The following is a 24,085-nucleotide window of genomic DNA, read 5'->3' on the forward strand; positions in this document are numbered from 1 at the left end:
GATGTCACATGGAATTAAATATGATTTTAATATAAAGATTATTCAGATTGATGGGGGGTTTTGAAATCCAGTAGATATTTATTCTTTCTTGCTAGGAAGAATTAATTTAGAAATCAGCACTTGATTTTCATTTGCCTGAAAACAGAGGGTAAACGAGGACAGAATATGCTAAAACAGGAGTTGACAGACTTTTTCTGTGAAGGCCAGATAGTAAATATTTTAGGCGTTCCTGGTTAGCCAGTCTGTTAACAATACTTAATTCTGCCATCACAGCATGAAGCTGCCATAGACAACATGTGAGCAAATGGGCATGGTTGTGTTCCCATAAAACTTTAAGAACATCGAAACTTGAATTTCATGTAATTTTCATCTATTATTCTTTTGATTTTCTTTCGACCATTTAAAAATATAAAAACCACTCTTAGAGTCAGTGAGCTGTATAAACAGGTGGCGGGTTGGATTGGCTGCCCATGGACTAGAACTTTGAAGAACATGGGAGTACACCAGTTTTCATTAGTGGGGTAAATGAAGTGAAGCACTAAAAATTTACTTTTGAGAAGTTTGCATTCCTGTTTTTAGCTTATCACAGGTGGCCCTCGAAGTTTAGGCCATGGGCCCATTGAGGTTAGTAACTCAAAAGTGTAGACTAGCTGTATTGTCTGTTTTTCTTGTGCTTGATAAAGATGTGGCAATAACAGGTATTCTACATGATAAATCTAATACAGGAGCAAGTTGTATCATCGCAATTTGTATTACTTGAGCAAATCGGAAATGTGAAGGGATGGAAACTTTTAATATTTAAATGCATGCCGACAGTCCTCAGTATATCTTTGATCTTTCTACGTGAATACCGAAGGAGCTTCCTCTCCCCCCATTCTGCAACCCCCCATCTACATGATATCCCATTTAGTGGATAACTTTAATCTCATATTACTAGACTCAACCTAAATATCTTGTCATTAGCTTTTACAGACAGTAGTGCAATGAATAATTTTGTTATATAAATATACAATTACAGTCATGTGCTGCATAATGACGTTTCAGTCAGTGATGGATAGCATATTCAATGGTGGTCTCATAAGATATATACCATATAGCCTAGGTGTGCAATAGGTTATGCCCTGTAGGTTTGTGTAAGTATGCTCTGTGATGTTTGCACAATGATAAAATTGCCTGACGGCACATCTCTTAGAACGTATCCCTGTCACAAAGTGGTGCGTGACTGTATATAATATTTAACATGTAATATAGTTTTCAAAACTGCAAGAAAGTCTTGAGGATAAATTTCCAGATGGAGCATTAATGGGTAAAATATTATATATGCATTTGTACTTTGCCCTCTTTGGTGGTTGTACTGATTTATAGCAAATATGAGTGGCTATTTCCCTCTGAATATAAAATGTTATTATATTTTTTCCCACTTTCATAAGTGATTTATGATATCTTGTTTTAGTTTTAATTTACATTTCTCTCTTTTTTTTTTTTAAAAAACTTTTTTTTTTTTTTTAAAGATTTTTTTTTATTTTTTCCTTTTTCTCCCCAAAGCCCCCCGGTACATAGTTGTGTATTCTTCGTTGTGGGTTCTTCTAGTTGTGGCATGTGGGACGCTGCCTCAGCGTGGTCTGACGAGCAGTGCCATGTCCGCGCCCAGGATTCGAACCAACGAAACACTGGGCCGCCTGCAGCGGAGCGCACAAACTTAACCACTCGGCCACGGGGCCAGCCCCTTACATTTCTCTCTTGATTGAGTTTGTATACCCCCTCATATGATTATGATCCATTAATGTTTACTTTTTGAACTAACTGTTCATGTCCTTTGCTGGGTTTTCTGTTGGGAATTTTTTTTTTAAGAGCTCTTTATATATTTGGGAAATTAGTCCATTGTTTCTGATAGAAGTTGTAAATATTTGTTTTTTGTCTTTTATCGTTGCTTATGGGTTTAAAAATATCGAAAAGGTTTTTAAAATATAGTACATTTTAAAACGTAGTCCTGTTTGCTCCTTTCCTTATGTCTGGAAAAATCTTTAGTTATTATGGCTTCTCATTCGGCCTGCCTTCCATTTTCTCTTTTATCTCTTTCTGAGTCTGCCTTCATTTCACATGACCTTCTCTGAGTCTTCCCCCCACTTCTAAGGACATTTGTCATGGGATGTAGGGCCTACCCTAATCCACGATGATCTCATCTTGAAATCCTTAGTTACATCCCAAGTACCCCTTTTCTAATTACGGTCACATTCCCAGATTCTGGATGGACGCATCTTTTGGAGGACCACCATTCAACCCACTACAATAACCCTATTGGATTGATTATCTGTTTTTTCCCTCCAGTGGTTGACTTCAAGAATTATAGTCCTAACATTTGATCTGAATATTTGATGCACTTGAAATATATTTTCAATTCCTCTCAAAAGGAGGATTGCTCTCTGTCTTGTGCCATTCAGGGTGTGGGTGCTGTTAATAGCATTCTGTTCTGAGACTTGCAATAGCAAGCAATTGAAAACTTGTAATACTTAATTTTTATTTCTTTCTGCTCCATAAACTTTTGATTTTTTTAAGAAACATGTTTACATTAAGTCTTACTCCTTTTTTCATGTTTTGGCATAAATAACATACTGACTTGGTGCTGTGCTAAATGATACCAAAGGACATCAGACTCTTCTTATGGTGTTTAAATTCGAGAGACATGAGCCCAGAATAGCGTTCCTGAGCATTGTCTGTAGATCATGTGGTGGTAACATCATTAGTGTAGAACAGAAATGAGTATATACACGCTTTATAACTTTGGTCAAGTTTTATATTTTTCATTTAGTTACCTCCTAGAAAGTTGAATTTTCAAAGATGTCAGCAAAAGTATTGATTATAAATGGGTTTCAGGTTGATAATGATGCATGATATTATGCATTTGCTAGTTCCACAGTCCTTAGTCTCAAAATTGAGTATAAAAGCTGTCTGCGGCATGAATTTATTCCTACTGATCCTGTTTTCTCACACAAAATCCTTAAGCACACCAAGTAATGTGTAGACTGCATATATTAACATGAGGTTGTAAACTATATTTTTAAGGTTACAGTTATAACTTTTTAAGTGTGATGAAATGTCTTTTTACTCTCCTCCATAAAATTTATCATTTATTGTACCAAAGCCTTTATGACTGAGCAAATGACAATCCTTTTGCGGAAGCAGTACTGATTCACAGAGAGTATAATTCTGTCACCACCCTGGCAGTTTTTCACAAGCTGCTTCCATGTTTGGGTTTCATTCTTCATGCAGAGACGGGACTCTCATGTCACTGAGCTTGGTAGATTGTGTAGTTTTCCTGATTTTTGGTTTATTGGTTATAAATTCTTGGTCGTCATAAAGTTTGTCAGCTTTGTCATTAAAATGAATAATTATAGAAAATTAAAAGAAACTAGAAAAGATCTTGGTGATCATTCTGGTCTGATTTTTTCCATCTTAAAAATGATGAAATTGAAGTCTGCCTAGAAAAATGCAGTGACTATCAAAAACGAAATCATTGATTTATTGGTGGGGTTTCGGTTAAAATCCTGCACTCTGGATGTCAATATCCTTGTTCTTTGTACGACTTTTAGTGCTTCTTAAGTTGCAGTCATTACATGACATGTTTGAATATCAGTAAATAAGTTTGTCTTTAATCTCAAAGTATGAATAAAATATTCCTTACTTCAATTTTTATTTCTAAGATGCAATTATATTCAAAATTAACTCAATTTCAAGTTACACTTAATTAAGATTCTTACATTTATCATCAGGAGAAAAAATATTTTAAAAATAAGAGTCATATTCTAGATATTTCAAAAGATACTACAAGATTATAAAGAATAAAGGAGAAGCTAGCAGAAACCTCATCACTGAGAGTGATCATTCTGATGGATTTCTTCCAAGTCTTTTTTTTTTTGGTCTCTACATAGATTCTTCTCAATCAGTGGTCTCAGTTTTGTTTGCTTTTTAACTAATGGTAAGCTTTTTTTGATCAAGTTCCCTTTGAAAGAATCTTTTTTTTTTTCGTGAGGAAGATTCGCAACATCAGTGCCAGTCTTCCTCTACTTAGCATGTGGGATGCTGCCACAGCATGGCTGATGAGTGGAGTTGGTCCACACTCAGATCTGAACTGGCAAACCCTGGGCTGCTGAAACTTTAACCACTTGGCCACAGGGCCAGCCCCCTTGAATGAATCATTTTTTAATGGATGCATAAGAATTTTGTTGTTTGGATGGACCATAATTTATTTAACTCATCCTCTTACATAAACTGACCTCTTTGGTAGTTTCTTATTTTTGTCTGTTATAAATCATGCTGAAGTAAAGTTGTTGAATATATCTCTTGTCAGATTTGGTGACTTGTTCGCTCAGGATTGCTGTCTGGTTAGGGTAGCAAGGTTGGTGGCTTTGGGTGTGCACTGCCAGGCTGCATGAGAAGCTTGTTCCAGTGACCTTTGTGGCTGTGTGTGAGTGAAAGTTTGCTTTGCCATGCTGCCTGCTTGCCTTCTAAAAACCTTTGCAATTTTGTTTAGAGAAAATGGTATTGTATTTTAACTGGAATGTTTTTGATCACCATGTTTTCTTGGTCCCAATGGTTGAAACCGTCTCCTTGCTTTAGTAACAGCTTTGGGGAGAGACAGAATACTACCCAGTAATATACTTTGACTGCAAGATATGTCTTGACTTCAGAAACATGAAAATGAGGGAAGATGTGTATTTGAGAACCAAGGATCAGAACCTGAAATTTAATGAATACTCATTGAGTGTGTCATATATTTTCTAATTTCCTTCTAGTGTTTATGAGGTAGATAGTATTCTTCCCATTTTATGAATGAGATATGTCTCTCCGTTACAGAGAGGTGGAGTGACTTGCCCAAGATCACTGTAACTTTAAGTGATAGAGCTGGGCTTCAAACCTGGGTTTGCTTGACTTGAGAAGTTCCTGATCATCCCACGAAAAAGACTCTGAAATATTGATCTGCCTGAGCAGGGATTTTTAAAAATTCCACTTATATCAACAGAAAATCAAATGTCAGATGCCTGTTTTTGCTTAATACGCATAACAAAGTGTTTTTTAGAATAATGAGAGTAGACAAAATAAAAATGAATACCTGAAATCTTATGACCCGGAAGTGTTCTCTGTTAACATTTGTATCTACACAGAATTGCTGTGTTGGTCTGTCTCAGAGAGCGAATTGGGGCACCACTCAACCATGTCCTCTGTGAAGGCTGCCCCTGAATGTGTGCAACACCATGCTTGGAGAATTTTTTGCCCCAAATGCCAGTAGTGTCTCTTGATCGACATTGGCGTATGTTAAATAATGTGGGACTTGGAATGGAGATTGCATAGGTTCTTAATCTGGTTCTGCCATTTGCTTGTGTGGTCTTGGGCCGTTAACTCTTCGCCTTGGTTTTCTCATTTTCCTTACTTGGTATCCCCACTCCCCCAAATCACATAATTTTAGCATTTTCACCTTCTTTATGTAGTCTAGCTGCAAAAGGCGCATAGTCACAAAGCCTGGAGAGGAGGCAGGCTCATGTCCACAGTCTTTTAGGCAAGTCCTGCCGTGGAGGTGGCTCGACTATAACTTACTTCAAGCAATTTTTGTTTTCAGTTCATTTTTTTAAGAACATTGTCCTGATACATGAGGTATACAACTGTGATATGGCGACCTGTGTCTGTCTGTGTGTGAGTGTGTGCGAGAAGCATTTATTTTCACACCTGCAGACATGTCGATTTGTATACAGTCATGCGTTGCTTAATGACGGGGATGCAGTCTGAGAAATGCATAGTTAGGTGATTTCGTTGTTGTGCAAACATCATAGAGCATACTTACACAATCCTAGATGGTGGAGCCTACTACGCATCTAGGCTGCATGGTACTAATCTTATGGCACCATCATTGAATCCGCGGTCTGTCATTGACTGAAATGTCATTATGCAGCATGTGACTGTATGGTTAAATGACAAATAATGTGCAGCATTATTGAAATGATTTCTAGAGAGTACTTTATTTGTAAGGTCAGTACTTTATACAGCACATGTTATGCATTTTTCTATTAAGTTTCCAATTTTTAAATCAGTATTCAACTTATATAACTTGGTTAATTATGTAAATGTACGTACCATTGTTTATTCTCATTTTGAACTTAGTGCTATTTGGTGTTGACTTCTCTCCTGTTTTATTTTAAATTTTTTGGTTAAGTGTGACGGGACTGATTTAAGAGGTGACAAGATGTGCGAGTGAAACTTTTTGGGTATTTTCTCAAAGGGTAAGAAGCTCCCTTTTTTGTCAGGCATCTGAAAAATTCTTTGAGTAAAAAATGACTTCTTAGCATTCCTTATAGGTTTAAATATAATGAGCTAAATTACTTTGATGATGATGGTGTACATTTATTAGGCAACTTACACTTTTTTCCTGTCATTTTTAGGATTCTGAGTAACAATAAAATATCTGAGCTGAAGAATGGCTCCTTTTCCGGGTTAAGTCTCCTTGAAAGATTGTGAGTATTCTTTCATTATTATCTCCTATGGTTATTTTATTTAAGGCATTTTCTTTGTAAATCTGTTACTAAACTCTCAACTTTTCAAAATAAAAATTTTTTCCCAGAATTTTATTATGAAAAACTTCAAGAATTGAATTTTAAAAAAGTTAGTTAAAACACAGATCGGCAAACTTTCTGTAAAGGCCACATAGTTAATAATTTAGGCTCTGTGGACCATATGGTCTGTGTCACAGTGACTCAATTCTGCCATTGTGGTGAGAAAGCAGCAACAGACAAAAAATAAATGAGTCAATGTGGATGTGACTTTATTTACAAAGTAACAGGCCATGGATCGTAGTTTGCTAACTAGTGTCTTTCAAGGCATACATGCTGTTTTGAAATTGTCGTAAAATGTATGTGCCTTATAAGATAGTCAAGTAAAATTTTAAAAAAAAACAAAACATGTCCAAGAGAAACTTTTGGACAAACTTTGGTATTTTGTTTAGATGCCTTTGAATGTGATAATTTTGTTTTGCTTAGCAATTAGGTCTGGTTTTGCTTATAATCAGATATGTTACAAGTAGCACTTATTTTCTTGCCTTGGTGAATTTTAGACAGTGGATATTTAATTTGCTTGTATTCTGAATGCTATTTTAGGATCATCTTTCAAATTCCCGTATTATTCATACATTTAGGGTAATATTTCAAACATATAACGCAGGCACACTGTGAACGTCTACATTTATGTTGAATAACAATCCTTCCTCTTTTTCTTAGTTCTCTTTCCTCTGCTTCACTTTCTTTACTTCTCTGTGTAGCCTTTTCTTGACATTTCATCTAGTGACTTCTCCTGAAATTGAACTTCCAGAGGATTTTGTTGCTTGCATCACTGATGTGTTGTTAAGCATATACCATCTAAAGTTCTTTTCATTTAGATCAAATGTCTTTAAGTTGGGTTATATATATGTACTTACATATATATATAGCAACACATTCATATTTATGTATGTATATATACACATGTATACATAGGTGTGTACACACACACGCACACATACATGTACAACATATTCTTGGTACAGCAGTGCTTAATTATCAGGTTTTTCAAGTATTCCTGTCATGTAACACGTAGTCCATGTGCTTCAGAGGATACTGGCCCCAACTCAGCTCCAGGCCTGACTAGGCTAAAGGCAGTCTTTCACACACATTCCATGGTCATTGGTTCAGGAATGAACATTTGACTCAGTTTAATTGAGTCAAGGTTTGCTTGGGCTTTTTGGGAAAGGAATTTCCTCACCATCATCAGAGAGGATGGTTGTACTTGTGGTCTAGAGACTGTCCTGCTACCATCTTGGGCCAGAGCCAACATGCTGAAGAGAGTGGAGTAGGGCCTGTCCTGGTCAGCAGAGGGGAAGCTGGCAGGACCTCGCTGAAGCACGATTCCTCTGGACTGTCATAGTAGTGTGAGGCAGTACCTTCGCATTTAGTTTTCTGTTCTTTGTAGGAGAAGTCACTGTGGTTGACAGGTACCCTTAGCATGAGGCACATTGTCAGGCATTGAATAGGTGCTTGGTTAATAATCGAAGGACCACTGGAGCCTCCCTTTCCAAAGGAAGGAGGACAGGCACTCCCAGGTTACAAATGGTGTCTGTTGTGTTTAGAAACACGTTTTATTGGCTCCTAGGACTGCTATGGATGTTCAGGTATGCCATAAAAAGTATAGACAGTATAGCTCATGTCCTATGCTGTGGTATGAATTACTGCACTTTGGCCTATTTTCAGTCATTTATTGATGATAAATCCCTATATATGTTAGAAACATTAGGTTGCCACAAACATATTAGGTGATATTAAGTTGCTGCTATGATTGTTTTTAGCCAGGGGCCTGTTTATACCTTAATCCCAGAACACCACTTCTCTCTTTTGTAGGACCATAGATTTATATATTTGTGTGTGTATACATGTACATATATGTGTGTGTGTGTGTATGAGGGGGGCCTGTCTGTCATGGAAATGCCCCTGGCCTTTGTTTTACTTAACTTTTAGGGCACAAGATAGACCAGAGATCCCAAGCCAGTTGCTTGACTCTTTTGCTGGGAGTTCACTGTTAAAGGCTGATTAATGTCTTCTCGGACCTTCCCTGGAAGAATGCAGCCCCATTCATCCTCCTGAGTGTTGGTGCAGGGGGAGGTGTGCAAAGGGGCCGGGAGCTCTCCTTCCCCTGGAGCCCGGCACCATCTTTCTCATATTGATAGTTTCTACTGTGTTTCAGTTCTCTGATTTGATTTACTAATTTTCAAGCTAAAGCCTTTATAGATTTGGTGATTTCTGTACCAATTCCTTAAATAATCTCTTGATTCATACTTTCTGCTGTTTGCATAGCTCTTCTCATTTTCCCTCTCTACCTGGTTACCTAACTTACTAACCCATTCTGCCTCCATGCACCACTGACCTCTTCCTGTAACTGAATCCAGAGAATCTCTCTTCCTTCCTTTTTGTCTGTCAGCTGTAGTGTATACTCTTCTATGATTTTCATTGCTGTAATGCTCTTCTCATCTTATTCATAATATCCATCTATAATATCCATGGCTTCTTTTGCAAGACTCTGTGGAGACTTTAGGACTTTGTCTTGGGCTATGTGTCAGACATACTCTATGTGCATATAATGGTTGTATTAGTTTGCAGGGCTGTCATAAAAAAATACCTCAGATTGGGTGGCTTAAATAAGAAATTTATTTCCTCATAGTTCTGGAGGCTAGAAGTTCAAGACCAAGACACCAGCAGGGTTGTTCTTTTTCTGAGGACCATGAGAAAAGGATCTGTTTCATGCCTCTTTGTCCTTGCTGTGAATTGGCCATCTTCTCCCTTTGTCCTCACGTGGTCTTCCTTGTCTACATGCCTGTATCCTAATCTCCTCTTCTTATAAGGATACCAGTCATACTGGATGAAGGCCCACCCATGTGACCTTATTTTAACTTAGTAACCTGTTTGAAGACCCTATCTCCAAGTATGGTCACATTTTGAGGCACTGGGGGTTAGGACTTCAACATAGGAATTTTGAAGGGGACACAAATTCAGCCTATGACAATGACATAGCGTTTTAATGTCTTAACTGATGTGTATTTCCTGTGCCTGTTTCCTAATCACTCTGTCTCTGGAGAATGGGCTCAGTTTTTGGCCACTGAATTCCTAAAGTTCTAGCCCAAACATAGAAAAGAGATTTGGAAAAAGATAACATACAAAAGAGAAACTTCTTTCTCCCCCGGATACATTTTCTCTGGGCTAAGTGGAGGGGTAGAGGGAGTGTAGAAAGAGCTTATGTACTGGTGGGTCCCCAAGAAGGGGCTGTGTCTTTGCCTCTCCATCTTCACCCAGGTTGAGCGGGGAACAGGGAAAAAGACCATATAAAACCAACAAGGTTCTGGATTCAAGGGGAAAGGGCATCTGAGACCTCTTTCCCAGACAAGAAGTAAAACCCCAGATTTCCCAGGACCCAGCATGATATAGGAGCAGAAGAGCTGGTCCTGCAGCCATCAGGGCATATGGGCTAGGACAGTCTGTTACAGAGTTCCCAGAGGAACAGCAGGATAGCTCGTGCGGGTTGTTAGTGGAGAGAGAGAACTCATTCTACAGGAGCCTGCTGGTTGGTGCTAAGTGATACAGAAGTGACCTGGGCTGCTTCTGGGGAACGCAGCTTGAGACATAGCTAGCCAAATAAATTCCTTAATGTTTTTATGAATGATATCGTTTTCAAATTTTTCAAAATTACTTGAAAACACAGTATAGCAGACTTTATTCCTTCACTGCTCACTATTCCTGTGCATCTCTAAGTCTTCCAAATGTTAGCCTTAGAGCTTTCTTTGTTCCAGGACTGGAGTGAAAGCCACCCCACCCACCCACCCACGCCTGCCCCCAGGACCCCTCAACCAGTCACTGATAGCAGATGGTGGATAACCACTCCAACTACCTCATCTCCCAGGTGGGGCAACCCTGAGGTGTGACCTAAACTGGCTTCCATGGTTCCCCAGGGGACTGAATCTCAATTGACTACAGTGGGGATCTCCTCAGCAATGTACCTTTTAGTGGCTTCCTTCTCTTTCTGGTCTCACTTCTCCACTTTCCTACTGTGTTCTGGGGTCACTTCTCGAATAAACTACTTGCAGTTACATTCTTGTCTGGAAGAATTTCAGCTCAGAGATACAACCAGCCAAATAAAATGTTTACAGCCTGAATCTGGCTAGTTAGAGACCCCTGAAAATGACCATAAATTAACCAAACAACTTAAAAGTAAGGCAGAATAGGGTATGATGTAAAAAGCTGTAGTAGAACATGGAATTATTCAAACTAGGGTCAAAACTTGAAAACTTTGGCCTTAAGATGACTGTAGCCAAGCCATGTGGAGTAAAAGGTAGGCCTAGTAGGGTAGGGTAGGGAGAATGACGTAGCTGGGTTGAACTGACTGCAAATATGCCCCAGAGATTGGGAAAATCTGGAGGCCAAGCCATCCATGGCTGTTCTTTTGGGTTGAAGAATAGATTTCCTAAGAGGATTCATTTTCTCCCCCTTTTTTTGAAGTACTAAGTATTTCATGGAGTAAAACAGGCCCGGGTACGCACGCTCCCACAAACTCCATCTAGAATGGATTCTTTTTCTTTAGGTCTACCAATTTGTTCTTCTGAATGTTTGATTTTTATTTGGGAGCTTTCTTGTTTTCCATCATTTGTTCTTGCTCTTGACCCTTTTAAGAAAGTAACAGTGTGTGTGCTTTTATTTTCATAACAATATTTAGATTGAGTTCTTTAATTTTGGGTTTGGGGTTTTTATTTTTAGGACAAAGTAAATCCTTATGGCATCTTGGAAACTAGTTTCTTCATGTTGGTCCACCTTTTTTGAAGATTAATTTGCATTCTTTTAAAAGCACGTGTGGTGGATAACTGGTGTAGATACATTGTATTATGTTAACTAAAACCATAAAAAGGTAATTGACCTAATATCGAGGCTTGGTGCAAATATTTCCTCAACCATTATTAAGTGTTTCCCATGTAGCTAACTTAAATTAATTCAACAGATATTTATGGAGTGCCCATGCTGTCCTAGGGTTGGGGTTCAATAGTGAATACTGCCAAGGTCCTGTCCTCATGGAGCTTATGTCTAATGGGAAGAAACAGAGTAGACATACCAAGCCCTTTCATAGCATATTATGAGTACTCTGGATAAAGAAAATGTATGGCAGGGTGTGAAGTTTGGGAGTGCCAGCACTGTGTATGTATGTGAGTTTTGTATGCTGTTAGTGGGATGGGATGAAATTTAAGCAAAGACTTAAAAGAGAGTGAAGGATTGAACCTTCAGTTACCTGGGAGGAGCACATTATGTATAGGCAGAGGGACAAGTTGGGTGTGCACGGGGTGTGGTGTGAAGCTTGCTTTTTGTATTTGAGCAATAGCAAGGAGACCAGAGTGAAGTCAGAGAGGTATGGGGGCCAGATTACAGAGGACCCTGTAGGTCATTTTGAGGACCTTAGCTTTTGCTCTGAGCCACTGTGAGCAGAAGACACTGGCTGCTGGGATGAGGGGTTGGGATACAGTGGAAGGAGGGAGCCATGTGAGGTCTCAGATTCTCTGTTGAGAGATCAATGCCCTAGCTGAGGCTGGTTATCAAACTGGATGTGCATCAGAATCGCCTGGGGCTTGTTCAAGCACAGATTAGAGTTTCTCATACTGTGGTGAATTTGGGCTATGTTGACTTTTGAGGTGGCTGACACCTGAATATCAGATGTAGATGTTGAGTTAGATAGCTATGGGTGCAATCAGGAACTCAAAGGGGTGGTAGGTTTTGGCTAGAGATACAAATTTGAGTCTAGAGACTTGAATTAAAGCTATGGATGGTGATGAGATTGCCTAGGAGAAAGTGTAGTGTGAGAAGAGTAAGAGGTGGGTGTGGGTCAAGCTTCAGATGTTGCTGATCAGGTGAATAAGGTGAGGATCATTCATTCAACAAATAGCGTCTGAGAGTTACTGTGTGTTAGGCGTTGTTTGAGGGAAGTGAATATGTAGCTTACAGTCTCTACCCTCATGTAGCCTATAGTCTAGTGATAGAGAAATAGACAATAAACAAAATAATCAGGGAAATGTGTCGAAGATGGTAGACTGTGGTAAGTTCCATGGGGCAAAACAAAGCAGGACAGGGAGTGTGGGCTCTCAGTGTGGGCTGAGGGTGCACTTACTTTTAATTGGACAGGGCTAGCTCCCCAAGGAGGAGAGCACACACCTGAGGGAGAAGAGGGAATGAGATGAGCAGACATCTGTGGGAAGAGTACATAGACCCTGCTGTCACAGAAACCAAGGGGTCTTTGCTTTTTCCAGGAAATTGACATTCTGGAATAGGCTCATGGTGTTAAGCTGCTAAACTTGTATAATAGTGGTCCCCCTTGACCTAGAGTACAAAATAATTAATACTGTTATAACAAGATAGAATTTTCTATAATTTATACTTCCTATAAATTTCCCCCTTAATGTTTTATATTTTTTAGACATTTTAGACTGATTTAGAATTGAGATCTTTGTATCTGTCATCCATCCACCCGTTTATCCTTTCTCCCTCCCTTCTTCCATCCTCCGTCTTCGTTTTATCGTATTGTTATTCTTGTGGTGTTTTATGTATTTCTCAGTATTTAGTGACATGCCTCCCTCATATGTTCTAATTGCTAATAGTAGGATTGCAAAGTGGTCAATGTGTTTGACTCCCCGACATTCATTCCGCCCCAGATGATGGGTCTAGATAACCACAGTGTCTCTTTCTGGCGATTGACAGGGCCATTCCTAGCCAATAAGAAATGAAGAGTAGTTAGTTGTAGGGCTTAGAGAAAGATTTCCTAGCTCCTAAGGAGACAACAAGAGAAAGCGTCCATTCCTTTTCATGACTTTGTGCTTAGAGGTGATTTCTTGACCTGGGATATCATATGATCGAGGGTCAGCATGAAGACAAAGTTGGCATTCTGAGAAGGGTGGATCTGAGAGATGGATGGAACCAACCACGAAGGCTGCTCTACTTCTTGATTTCCTCTAGTGCCTGAGAATTATTTTCTTTATTGTTGAAGCCTTTTGAAGTAAAGGTTTCTGATGCTTGCAGTTAAAAAGCATCTTACCTGATATACTTTGTAATCTTCCCCAAAGGAGTTAGCTATTTTACCAAGAACTGTTAAAATATTTCTTTAATTTTGTTTAAGCAATTCTTGGGCGGCTTTTCATTTATGTTTTAATGATCTGTTCTATTCAGATTTAGCTGTCCATCCTAAAGTTAGACTCACGTTCAATAGGGAATCATCACAGGGAGATATTAAGTGAGAGAATCTGACTGTAAATATCTTTTGGCAATGCCTGATTAATATGGCTATTAGTAAATATTATATAATATGTCAAGGATTTTTTATTATTAAAGAAAAAATGTATCTTTAAATCATATAACCGTACTCAGTTATTCATGAGAGGTATTTTGTAGAAACACATGCAGTACATCATGGACTACAAATTTATGCACTGCTTTAGCTAAATCCGTTCCTATTGTAGATGCTGTTTAAAATCTGAAAAGGGAAACATATGTTTTAAAAAAGGGAACTGACATTATATATTTCTATTTGCAAAGCTTTATGCTTGCAATACAAGTCAAAAACATACCGATTGAATTTTCTCCTAAAATTATCCTCTCTCTTTGAGGTATAGGATTGGGGTCAGTTGGGGAGTGGGAAATAGGAACTAGTAATTTCGGCCTGATGATTAATTGTACTTCCTGGGACATAAAAAGTTGGGGACAAAAATAACTTTTATTATGAAAACTTTCAAACATACAGAAAAATAAATAATGTAGTCATCTCCCTTATCACCAATTTACTTGCCCAGATTCAATAATCATTAACAATTTGCAGCCTTTTTTTCTTTATATTGGAGTATGCCTACACGGACACAACCTTATTTGAAGGTCAATTGCAGATGTCAGGACCCTCTCCCTTTATTGAGGAACGAGAGGCAGCAGTCCCTACGTTGATTGACTTTATGGATATCCTGATGATTACGTGGCTAACCATAATTTACTAAAAAAGTAAAGGTCAAGTAATATAGTTCTGTCTCTTACCATGGTTTACTTTTTCATCCGTTTATCATCTATCTGAGTCCATTCTGGCTGCTATAACAAAATAATATAAACTGGGTGGCTTATAGACAACAAATATTTATTTCTCACAGTTCTGGAGGCTGAGAAGTCCAAAATCAAGACGCCAGCAGTGGGGGACCACTTCCTGGTCAGCCATCTTTTTGCTGTAATCCACATGGTGGAAGGGGACGAGGGGGCTCCCTGGGATCTCTTTTATAGGGGTATTAATTGCATTCATTAGGTTTCTGCCCTCATGACTTAATCACTTCCCAAAGCCCCCAGCTTTTAATTCTATCTCACCTTGGGAGTGAGGATTTCAACATATGAGTTTAGGGGGCAGGCACAAACATTCAGACCATTGCACTCTCCATCCACCCTCTGTACATTGAGTGTCTCTCTCTCTTACTGAACAGAGAGGTGTGGACCCTGCCCTTGTGAAACTTCTGGTCTCTCGGTAAAGATGGTTTAAGCAGTCAGAGTCCAGTGTGAGGAGGGCCGTGACCAGGGAAGCACAGGGCACTGTTGTTGTCAGAGGCGTGTTTCTGGAGGAAGGAGTGGTGTTGACTCCAAGGCCTGTAGGATGAGTGGGAGTTAGTCAGGCAAGAGAAGCAGGATGGGGTGAGGCTAGTAGGACAGAGGAGGTGGGGGTGTGTGTCAAGGAGGGGAAACCATGCTCAGAGGTCTACAGGTGAGAGAAATAAGACTTTCTAGAAACATCTTGACGTATGACTAGTATATTTGAAGCGAGAGAGGTTGAGTGTTAAAGGAATGTGTTGGGACAGAATGGGAAGTGAGAGTTGGACTGGGCAAGATGGGCAAGGCCAGGGCCACGGAGAGCCTTGTAAGTTAAAGAGTCTGACCTTTCTTTGGAGGGCACTGTGGAGCTTTTGGGGGTTTTAACCAGTGCAGAGACATAATCAGATTTATCTTTAGAAAGATCTCTTTAAATGGAGGATGGATGAGAGAAGCAAGGACACAAGTGGGAACAGTGTGGTGAATTACCTGGGGTGGTGTGATGATGGTGAGGAGGAAAGAGAGGTGGAGGGCTTTGGACTTAGTTAGAAGGCTGGACATTACCATGTATGATAAGTTTTTCCAACTTATTATTATAATGTTTTTCAAACACATAGAGAAGTTGAAAGAACAATTTCTCTAGCACCTTGATTTAATGACGGCCAGCTTTTGGATGTGTTTGCTTTATCTATCTCCCTCTTGCTCTAGGCATAAATTTACTTGGTTCCCTTGGTAAATCTCCACGTTTACTATCAGTCAGAAAGATGTGTTTAAAAATCCTAACTTTTGGCTTGGCTGCTTATTAACACCAAGGGCTTGATCAAATTTCTTAATCTTTCTGCACATGAAATTCCTCATCTGAAGCAATGATAATATCTCCAAGGACTGATTGTGCCATCTTAATGGGATGATAAGTGTCATCCACGAATTCACTGAATTTAGTGATTTGTGTAACTAAGGAGCCCAATTCGAGGTGGACTTCAGGCTTGGCTGTACCCAGGGACTCAGCATTTCCTCTCCTTTTCTCTCTGTTGGCCTTGCCGGACAGTCTTTTCCATCATGGTAGCAAGCGGGTCACTAATAGCTCCAAACTTACCTCTTGATCACTAATCAAACCATTGGAAATGGCTGCTCCTTGTTCTCCATCCATCTCCTCCTCCAAGGTCCTAGATTTAGTTAGACCAAGGTCATGTAATCATGCCAATTACAAAGGCCAAGATATTTGAAATATCTGGACAGAGGCTGATCAAGTGCCACACCTGGAGGGCCGATGTTGGGAACTTCAGGGCACCATTTGTGCCATATGGTCTGTGGGAAAAGTAGGGTTGCTTCCCCCTAAAGCAAGGGAGGAGGCTTCAAAACTATAAATGAACTCTGCTTAGCATGATGACTCACATTGAGTAATTGATAGCAGTCATAGCTGCTATTATTCCTGAATTCTAGAATCCTTCATAAATTGCTCCCCTTCCCCACCTCCACGTACCCTTTAATTTTTGAATTTTCAACTGACTTCTTTCCCTTCCTGCTGCTCATCCTTAAAATGGGATGGGTGGGATCTCCTTAGGTCTCTGTACTGGATGGTAATACTTGACCTGGGTGCTGGTGGGTTCATATTACTGGGCCAATATCTTAACCTGGGTTTTCCCGGAAGCAGGTTCTGAGCTGAGGTTTTGAATTCAGGTGGTTTATTTGGGAGGAGGTTCCAGAAAGCTTTCGTATTAGGGAGTGGGACAGTGAGAGGAAGAGAAGGAAGCCAACGTGTGGTACCTTAGTGAGCAGTTCCTGCTGCCGGAAGCTGGGGTTGTCCCTACTCCCCTCCCCATGGGGTGAGGGCTCTTCCCAGGGCTAGTCAGCCCTTCACTTCTGACTTTCCCGGAGTAGCTCCTGAAGCTGGCAGAGAGAAGGCATGCAGCAGAGAGGTGTATGTGGAGGAGCGAGTGTGGATGTTGCTGTCAGCCTGGCCGCAGCAGCTGTTTGGACCCTGGGCAGGTGTTTTGGGATAAGGGATGCTGAGGCCATGGTGTTTATAGCGGGGAACTTATTCTCTGTGTGACTTTTCTCTTTCTGTTGAAATTACTACACCAAGGACCATCTTTTTCACTTGTAGTTAAGAGGAGAATTTAAAACGTGGCTGAAAGTCCAGAGAGAAGGGTAGGACTTGGTGACTTTACCTGAATATCTTCTAAGACTTTTATGATCATGGAAATATATTTCATGAAACTTTTTGCCCTTTTCAGATATTTTCAGTTACTTTATTTAGAAAATATCTTAGAGGCTTGGGTATGAAAATAAAAAAAGTTAGAGCAGTTACCAGCATTGACAAAGCTGTGTTTTTCTTGTGGACTATAAATCTGAGTCTGATCAATGAAATACTTGTGCAGTAATGGTAATCGGAGCGTAGATTATATACTATGTTTAATAGTCAGTTCCTTTTTTTAAAGAATTGCCAAGTACCAGGGGGTTCAGTATTATTTAGAAAAATCTGGCTCTGATTTGGGGAGGAGGGTGGGGTTACAGCTCTACCCCTAGCTGCAGAAGAATGCTTGATGTGTTAGAACCTGAGTAAGACATGAGAGAGGCAGAACAGGATTTGCTGAGGGTACAATGTTCACAGGGTTTACAGGTTGCATCTCTGGAGAAGCATTCTTGAGAATGTCTAATCAATCTCTATCACCATGTATTAAACAGCATGGGTGGTGTGGGAAGCCACAGTGCTTGAATGGCACATCAAGAATTCTAGGCTTACAGTAAATGACGGACTACCACTGTGATGAGCAGAGGGCTCATCTCATCAGGATGTTTTTGTGAAATTTCCGGGAAACTCGGCCAGAAACTAACCCCAAAGTTGTAATTTGTTGAAGTTGATAGTTAGAATGAACTACTAGAAAAAAATAGCATGTTATAAAGCAGGCCTTACAAAAGTTAGTTTTCATTAGCTGGTGGCACAGTAAAATTCAGTGTGCCTCCCTGATTGGATAGAAGAAAACGTGGATCTGTGCTGACTGTAGTGGGACTTCCGTGGAGTCCTTTTCTTAAGCGCAGGTAGACAAGGGACGTCAGATGCTTTCTGAGTTGGAGGGGTTTGAGAAGGCAAACTGAGAATTTTTCTCTGTGTAATTTATACTGCCTGGGCATGGGCTGGAATGCCCATGATGGAGCAATAGTTGTAAAAGAACCCAGAGACATGTCACCTCAGTGTTGTAGCAGGTAGCACCAGTGGTCCAGGATCTACTTCCTTGAAGGCCTTTTAAATCTCAACTAAACTAAGTAAGGGACTAAAGGAACCCGTGAAGTACCCTCTACCCTGGGTTTGTATTGAGGATTGCTCTGTGTTTCTGTATTGTTTCATCAACCCCGTGTGCATCCCTGTGCCATGTATAATTATGAAGATTGATGTCAGAACTTCGAATGTGGAAGAGGCAGTGTTGCCATTGTTGGGTAAAGACTCCCTGGAGAAAAGAAGTTGGAAAGTGTTTCTGTTCACAGTTGACTTCAGGCGCCCTGAGATGACCAGAGGCCACTGGGGACTTCAGTGGGCAAAGCTGTAAATGAGTCCTGACAAACGAGCCCACCTCAGGTGCCTGGCATAGCTGAAGGGTGGGCCAGCCACTGACGAGTGTGGTCGGGGGAAATGGGACGCAGTTCTGCTTCTGAGCACTCCTGTAGCTGACTGTAGCTCCTGTAGCTGACTATCAGCTCTCTGCAGAGATCTAGCTGAACACTTGTACGGGGCGACTTGAGAGCCCCCGGCTGAGCCCTGGCACCCAGAGGAGAGCAGCAGCCTTAGCAGGTGGCTCAAGTCCACACTAGTGGAGGGATGTGTCTTTGACACTCACTGCTGCCCCCACTGATGGTGTACTGACATGGACGGGCCAGCACACTTGAGAAGAATGAGGGTAACTTGTGACCCCTGTCAGATGCCATTGCATAGGGGGCTGATGGATCTTAGTTTTGGGCTATATATTGTGAATTATGACATTTTTATCTTATACTAAACCTAACCATAGAAGCCCAGGGTGAAAAATAGGAAAAAGCAAGTGACAAGAATTTTAGAGTGTATAGTTTTGAAGGTGGTTTAAAAAAATATTGATTTAATTATTATTGTCACAAATTGTCACTAATGTAGTTTGATAACTAAAGTATAGCATACTAAAGAAGGAATTGTAGAAATGATGTAGAGGATCGTAGTTTAGTGATAATTTTGGATTTGAATTATATTAGGACACAATATCTTTTTTGACATATACCTTTATTCTTATATTGACCAAAAGAAATAGCTTTGGAGCCACGTTTTTCGAATTTGAATTCTGGCTCTGCCATTTACTACTGGGGTGACCTTGGTGTAACCTTTTTGGCTTCAGTCTGCTCTCATTATTATTATTATTATTTTATTTATTAATTTTTTTGCTGATGAAGATTAGCCCTGAGATAACATCTGTGCCAGTCCTCCTCTATTTTATATGTGGGATGCTACCACAGCATGGCTGACGAGTGGTGTAGGTCCACGCCTGGGATCCCACCCTGGGAACCTGGGCCGCTGAAGTGGAGTGTGCCAAACTTACCCACTTGGCCACCGGGCCAGCCCCTCATTATTATTGTTGTTGTTGTTTTCTGTACAGCAGGTAAGTGTAGTATGCCTAAATATTTGTTACAGTGTTGATATGTGAATAACTTTTTATTCTATTTTTAACAGGGACCTCCGAAACAATCTTATTAGTAGTATAGATCCAGGTGCCTTTTGGGGACTGTCATCGCTAAAAAGATTGTAAGTATTTGAATTGCTTGCTTATGAGTTTGAACTGCTTCTTTTATAAGTAACTGTTAACTGACTTGAGCTTTAACACAATAAAAAAAATGGGTTTTTAACAATTTTTAGATGTTCATCTGACCAGGTCCATGATAGAGAAATAGGGAGTATTTAATATAAGTAGCTTAGAATGTGATTAATTTGTACAGTAATTTGATTTGTTTGGTGGTAGATGGTTCTGTTCCTCTTATGCTAATAAAATCATTACTGTTTTGGCTTCAACAGCTGTCATAGTCTGTAGATGATTTTCAAGTAATGAATGCGTTCAAACTGTGACTGTTGTAAATGCCATATACATTGAGACCCCTTTCTATTAATGATTTATAGTCCTGCCATTTTCATGTATATTTTATCCATGTAGTATTATTTCAAAACCTAAAGGCCATTTTTTATTACTCCTGAAGGTATACAATTTCTCTACTCTCCTTATTATGCTATTTTCACAAATGCTGTGACAGCATGCTCATCTTTGAGAAGTAACCCTACACTCAAGCCATGTGGCCGGTCCCCCCGTCCTTTATTCCTTCTAAAGCCATTTATTAAGTGCTGGCCACTTATCATACTCTGATTTCTTCAGCAGAGCTCACAGACTCTTGAGGGCAAATAGACAGATATTGAAGATACATCCTACATAATAATAATAATAGTAATCTGCTAGGGAAAGGAGGGACCTCCTGAGAGGGGAATGGCCTGCCATGAGAACAACCCACCTTTAGATGTGACCTTGCTCCGGAGGGATGAATCTGTATTGAAGAATAACAAGAAGGATATTTTTTTTTTTTGGAAGTTGGGGTTGAGAGACTTTAAAGATTTTATTTTTTACTTTTTCTCCCCAAAGCCCCCTGGTACATAGTTGTATATTCTTCATTGTGGGTCCTTGTAGTTGTGGCATGTGGGGCACTGCCTCAGCATGGTTTGATGAGCAGTGCCATGTCCGCGCCCGGGATTCGCACCAGCGAAACACTGGGCCACCTGCAGCGGAGTGCGCGAACTTAACCACTCGACCATGGGGCCAGCCCCACAAGAAGGATATTTTAAGCGGAGTGGACATAGGTGTGAAAGAACATGTCTCTTGGAACAATGATTTATTTCTCTGGCCAGACCGTAAGGGAGAAAGGGCAAAAAGGATGTCAGGGAGAGACTAGGTTTTGATGACCTACTACCATGTTAAAGAATTTCGAATCTATTCTTTAGACAGTGGGGGACTAGCAGAACTTTTTGAAAATGGAGTTGACATGATCAGATTTGTGTTTCAGAATATTTCTGGTGGCAGTAAGGAGAAAACACTTAAGTACAAACAAGCAGTGACAAAAGATACGGGAGAAAAGACCAGCCCCCTGCTTTCCTTCTTCATAACAGTCATTCTTTCAGACCCCTGTCTTATTTTTTATCATTCCACCATAGCTTCTTATTATTTAAGTGTTGTTTTGTTAAAGTGTTCAAGGTGCTTGGGTATTTTCATGTCTTGTTTTCATAGTATTTGTATAGTAAAACCAGCTGTGTTTGCTCTTAATCATGCCATGACTTACGTAAATGTTGACACTAACCGTCCATCCTAATACTTTTGCCATCTTGTATCTATTATTCTATCATTCAAAACCTGTTCCTTTTTATAGTCAGAGTTGGCCATTGCATATTTTTGGCTTTTTTTGTTTTTTTGCTGAGGAAGATTAGCCCTGAGCTAACATCTGTTGCCAGTCTTCCTCCTTTTTTCTTGTTTGAGGAAGATTAGCTCAGAGCTAACATCTGTGCCAGTCTTCCTCTATTTTATATGTATGTCATTGCTACAGCATGACTGATGAGTGGTGTGTATGTCCACGCCCGGGATCTGAACCTGTGAACTCGGGCCACTAAAGTGGAGTGTGCAAACTTAACCACTACACCATGGGGCCAGCCCCAGTTTTTGCATATTTTTTTATATTACTTTTGCAGGTAAAATTATCTTTCATCTAAAGCTTATCATCTGCAGCCTTCTGCTTGGTTCCCTCTCTTAAGGTTCAGAATTTTGGAAGATTAGGCCTATTAGGTGTTAAAGAATTCCCTCTTCATCTTCTAAAATTATTTAAAATTCCAGTCAGACTCTAGTAGGGAATTTATTCTCATCATTTTTGTTGTGGGGGTGGGGGAGATGGTGGCTCGTTGTTTTCATCAGGCTTTGTGTGCACCAAGGAAGCCCAGGGATGTCTGGAGGAGACCTTCTTCTAAATCACTTTTCTTCTTCCGCATTTGCTCTGCCCTTCATTATTTTGCACCTAAGCCTTTTAAACGAAGCAAGTCTGAAAACGGGCCCCTCTGGGGGAGGTCAGTGGTGTTAATGGAGATTGGAGTTCTAGAAAACGAAGATAAGCCTTGGAGGGGAGTGGGTATTAGGTAGGCATCCGAGTTGCAGTGGATCAAGGTTTAGAGTTTGCTTTGGAGTTCAGTAAAAGTGGTATCAACCAGGTATAACAGCATAATGAAAGTGGTAAGACAGCGACCAGCATGAATTCGATTAAACAAAAATTAACTGAGTTCATCCTGTGTGCCCAACAGTCAGCCCGGCTCCAGAGATCAAAGGTAACTCAGGAACCCCTTGAAGGGCTTGCAGTCTAGTGGAATCACCTACACTGACCAAGAGCCTGGATATGACTTGGGATCCACTTACAGAGAGATGCAGCAGTAGCTGGTGTTTAGCTGCTAGGAGTCTTGGAAGCAGTTAGGACTCAGGACTCAGCCACATTGACACAGGCAGGGGTATGGTACATGGCCATAAACAGGCCACATGTACCTCCAGAAACAGAATCCTGAGGGAGTGGAGGGGCAGCAGCTGAATGGGCGTGATTATAACAGTGAGTCACTTCCTGTGTGCTTCTTACCAGGGTCACGCTGACACTGTGTTTGGATGGGTCACTGGGAACCCGTGATTATGAACATGAGTCCTCCAGTAGGAATCAGGAGTGTAGGTGCTAGACCTACCCAGTCAGAAGCTTTGGGGCTGAGGCCCAACCATCTTTGTTTTAACCATCCCTCCCGGTCATGCTGATGCTAAAGTTTGAGAACTTATAAAATATTTTTCCTTCCAACTTTTTTCTGTAGAGGGGGGATGTGATGTTATACTGCCAGACAAGACCACTTATTCTCTCCCTTTCTGATGCACATCACTGTATTCACAGCTTTTTGGTAATAGGAAGATTAATGCTGATAATATCTCCACGTCGAGATAGAGGTTGAAGGAAACTTGACTGTTAATAAAAAGAAGTCTTATCAGGATGTTTTAAGGATACTACAGAATATCTTAGGTTCTCTATCTACTTCTTCATCCTTCAGTAAATAATTTTTCAAGTACTTCCATCCAAAATAAATAATAAAAAATCCTTGTGTAGTAGCATTTAATTTAATTACTAATGTTCTCCCAAGCATTGCCTTGGCATTATGTCATTGCATTACGCATTAAGTAGTCTCTTGTGTTCTTGCCTAGGAAGGTAATTGCCATTTATAATGTTTTTCCCACTAGAAAATACATTCTTAATTTAAACAACTAACTTGTAATTGAACTTATGGTTTACAACTTGCAAGCTGACAGAGTTTTATATGTACACTCAATGAGATATAAAGATAGTCTGCAGTCGTAATGTTTGCTACTTACTTACAGATATAGGCACTTTTTCTTCTGGGCCTTAAATCATGCATTTCAATTGTGCATCTCACTTGGCAGCCACACAGTGTTTTTCTAAGTGTACCACGTCTTTGCGTTTATTTTATAGATAATTTGAATCAGGACGATTAAGTGACTTTCTGCAATAAAAACTACCAGAAGTGGGAAAACCTAGACCCATTCAGTTTCTTTTTTGCTTTATCAACAAATTCAAGCTGATTCTCAATCCAAATGAAAACCCATTATCAATACCTAAATACCATTTTAAATAGGTATAGATATAATGAAATTGTTTCCCAAAGAATCAGTGGTAATTACACCATTTAAAGCTCAGAATGGAGACAAGATAATGAATAGAGCCCAGAACTGCTTGTTTAAGCAACACTTCACAGATGATGCCTAATTTTCTTAAACAGTAAAACCCAGAAATAAAAGGAAAATCAACTGGAATAAAAAAGGTTCCACATGATTAAATACTTAGCTTTAATATTCTGAGAGACT

General features: G+C 39.9%; 1 protein-coding gene across 2 annotated transcripts in view; it reads left to right on the forward strand.

Annotated features, from left to right (window-relative positions):
- ADGRA3 (adhesion G protein-coupled receptor A3) overlaps positions 1-24,085 on the forward strand; it is a 122,066-nt gene that overhangs the window by 28,756 nt on the left and 69,225 nt on the right. For both annotated transcript variants that reach the window (XM_023638291.2, XM_070262542.1), the window contains exons 2-3: positions 6,432-6,503; positions 19,837-19,908. In XM_023638291.2, the coding sequence (XP_023494059.1) occupies positions 6,432-6,503; positions 19,837-19,908 (144 nt within the window). The remainder of the gene's footprint in view (positions 1-6,431; positions 6,504-19,836; positions 19,909-24,085) is intronic.

This window comes from Equus caballus, chromosome 3 (genome assembly GCF_041296265.1).
Source record: "Equus caballus isolate H_3958 breed thoroughbred chromosome 3, TB-T2T, whole genome shotgun sequence".
Taxonomy (NCBI): Eukaryota; Metazoa; Chordata; class Mammalia; order Perissodactyla; family Equidae; genus Equus; species Equus caballus.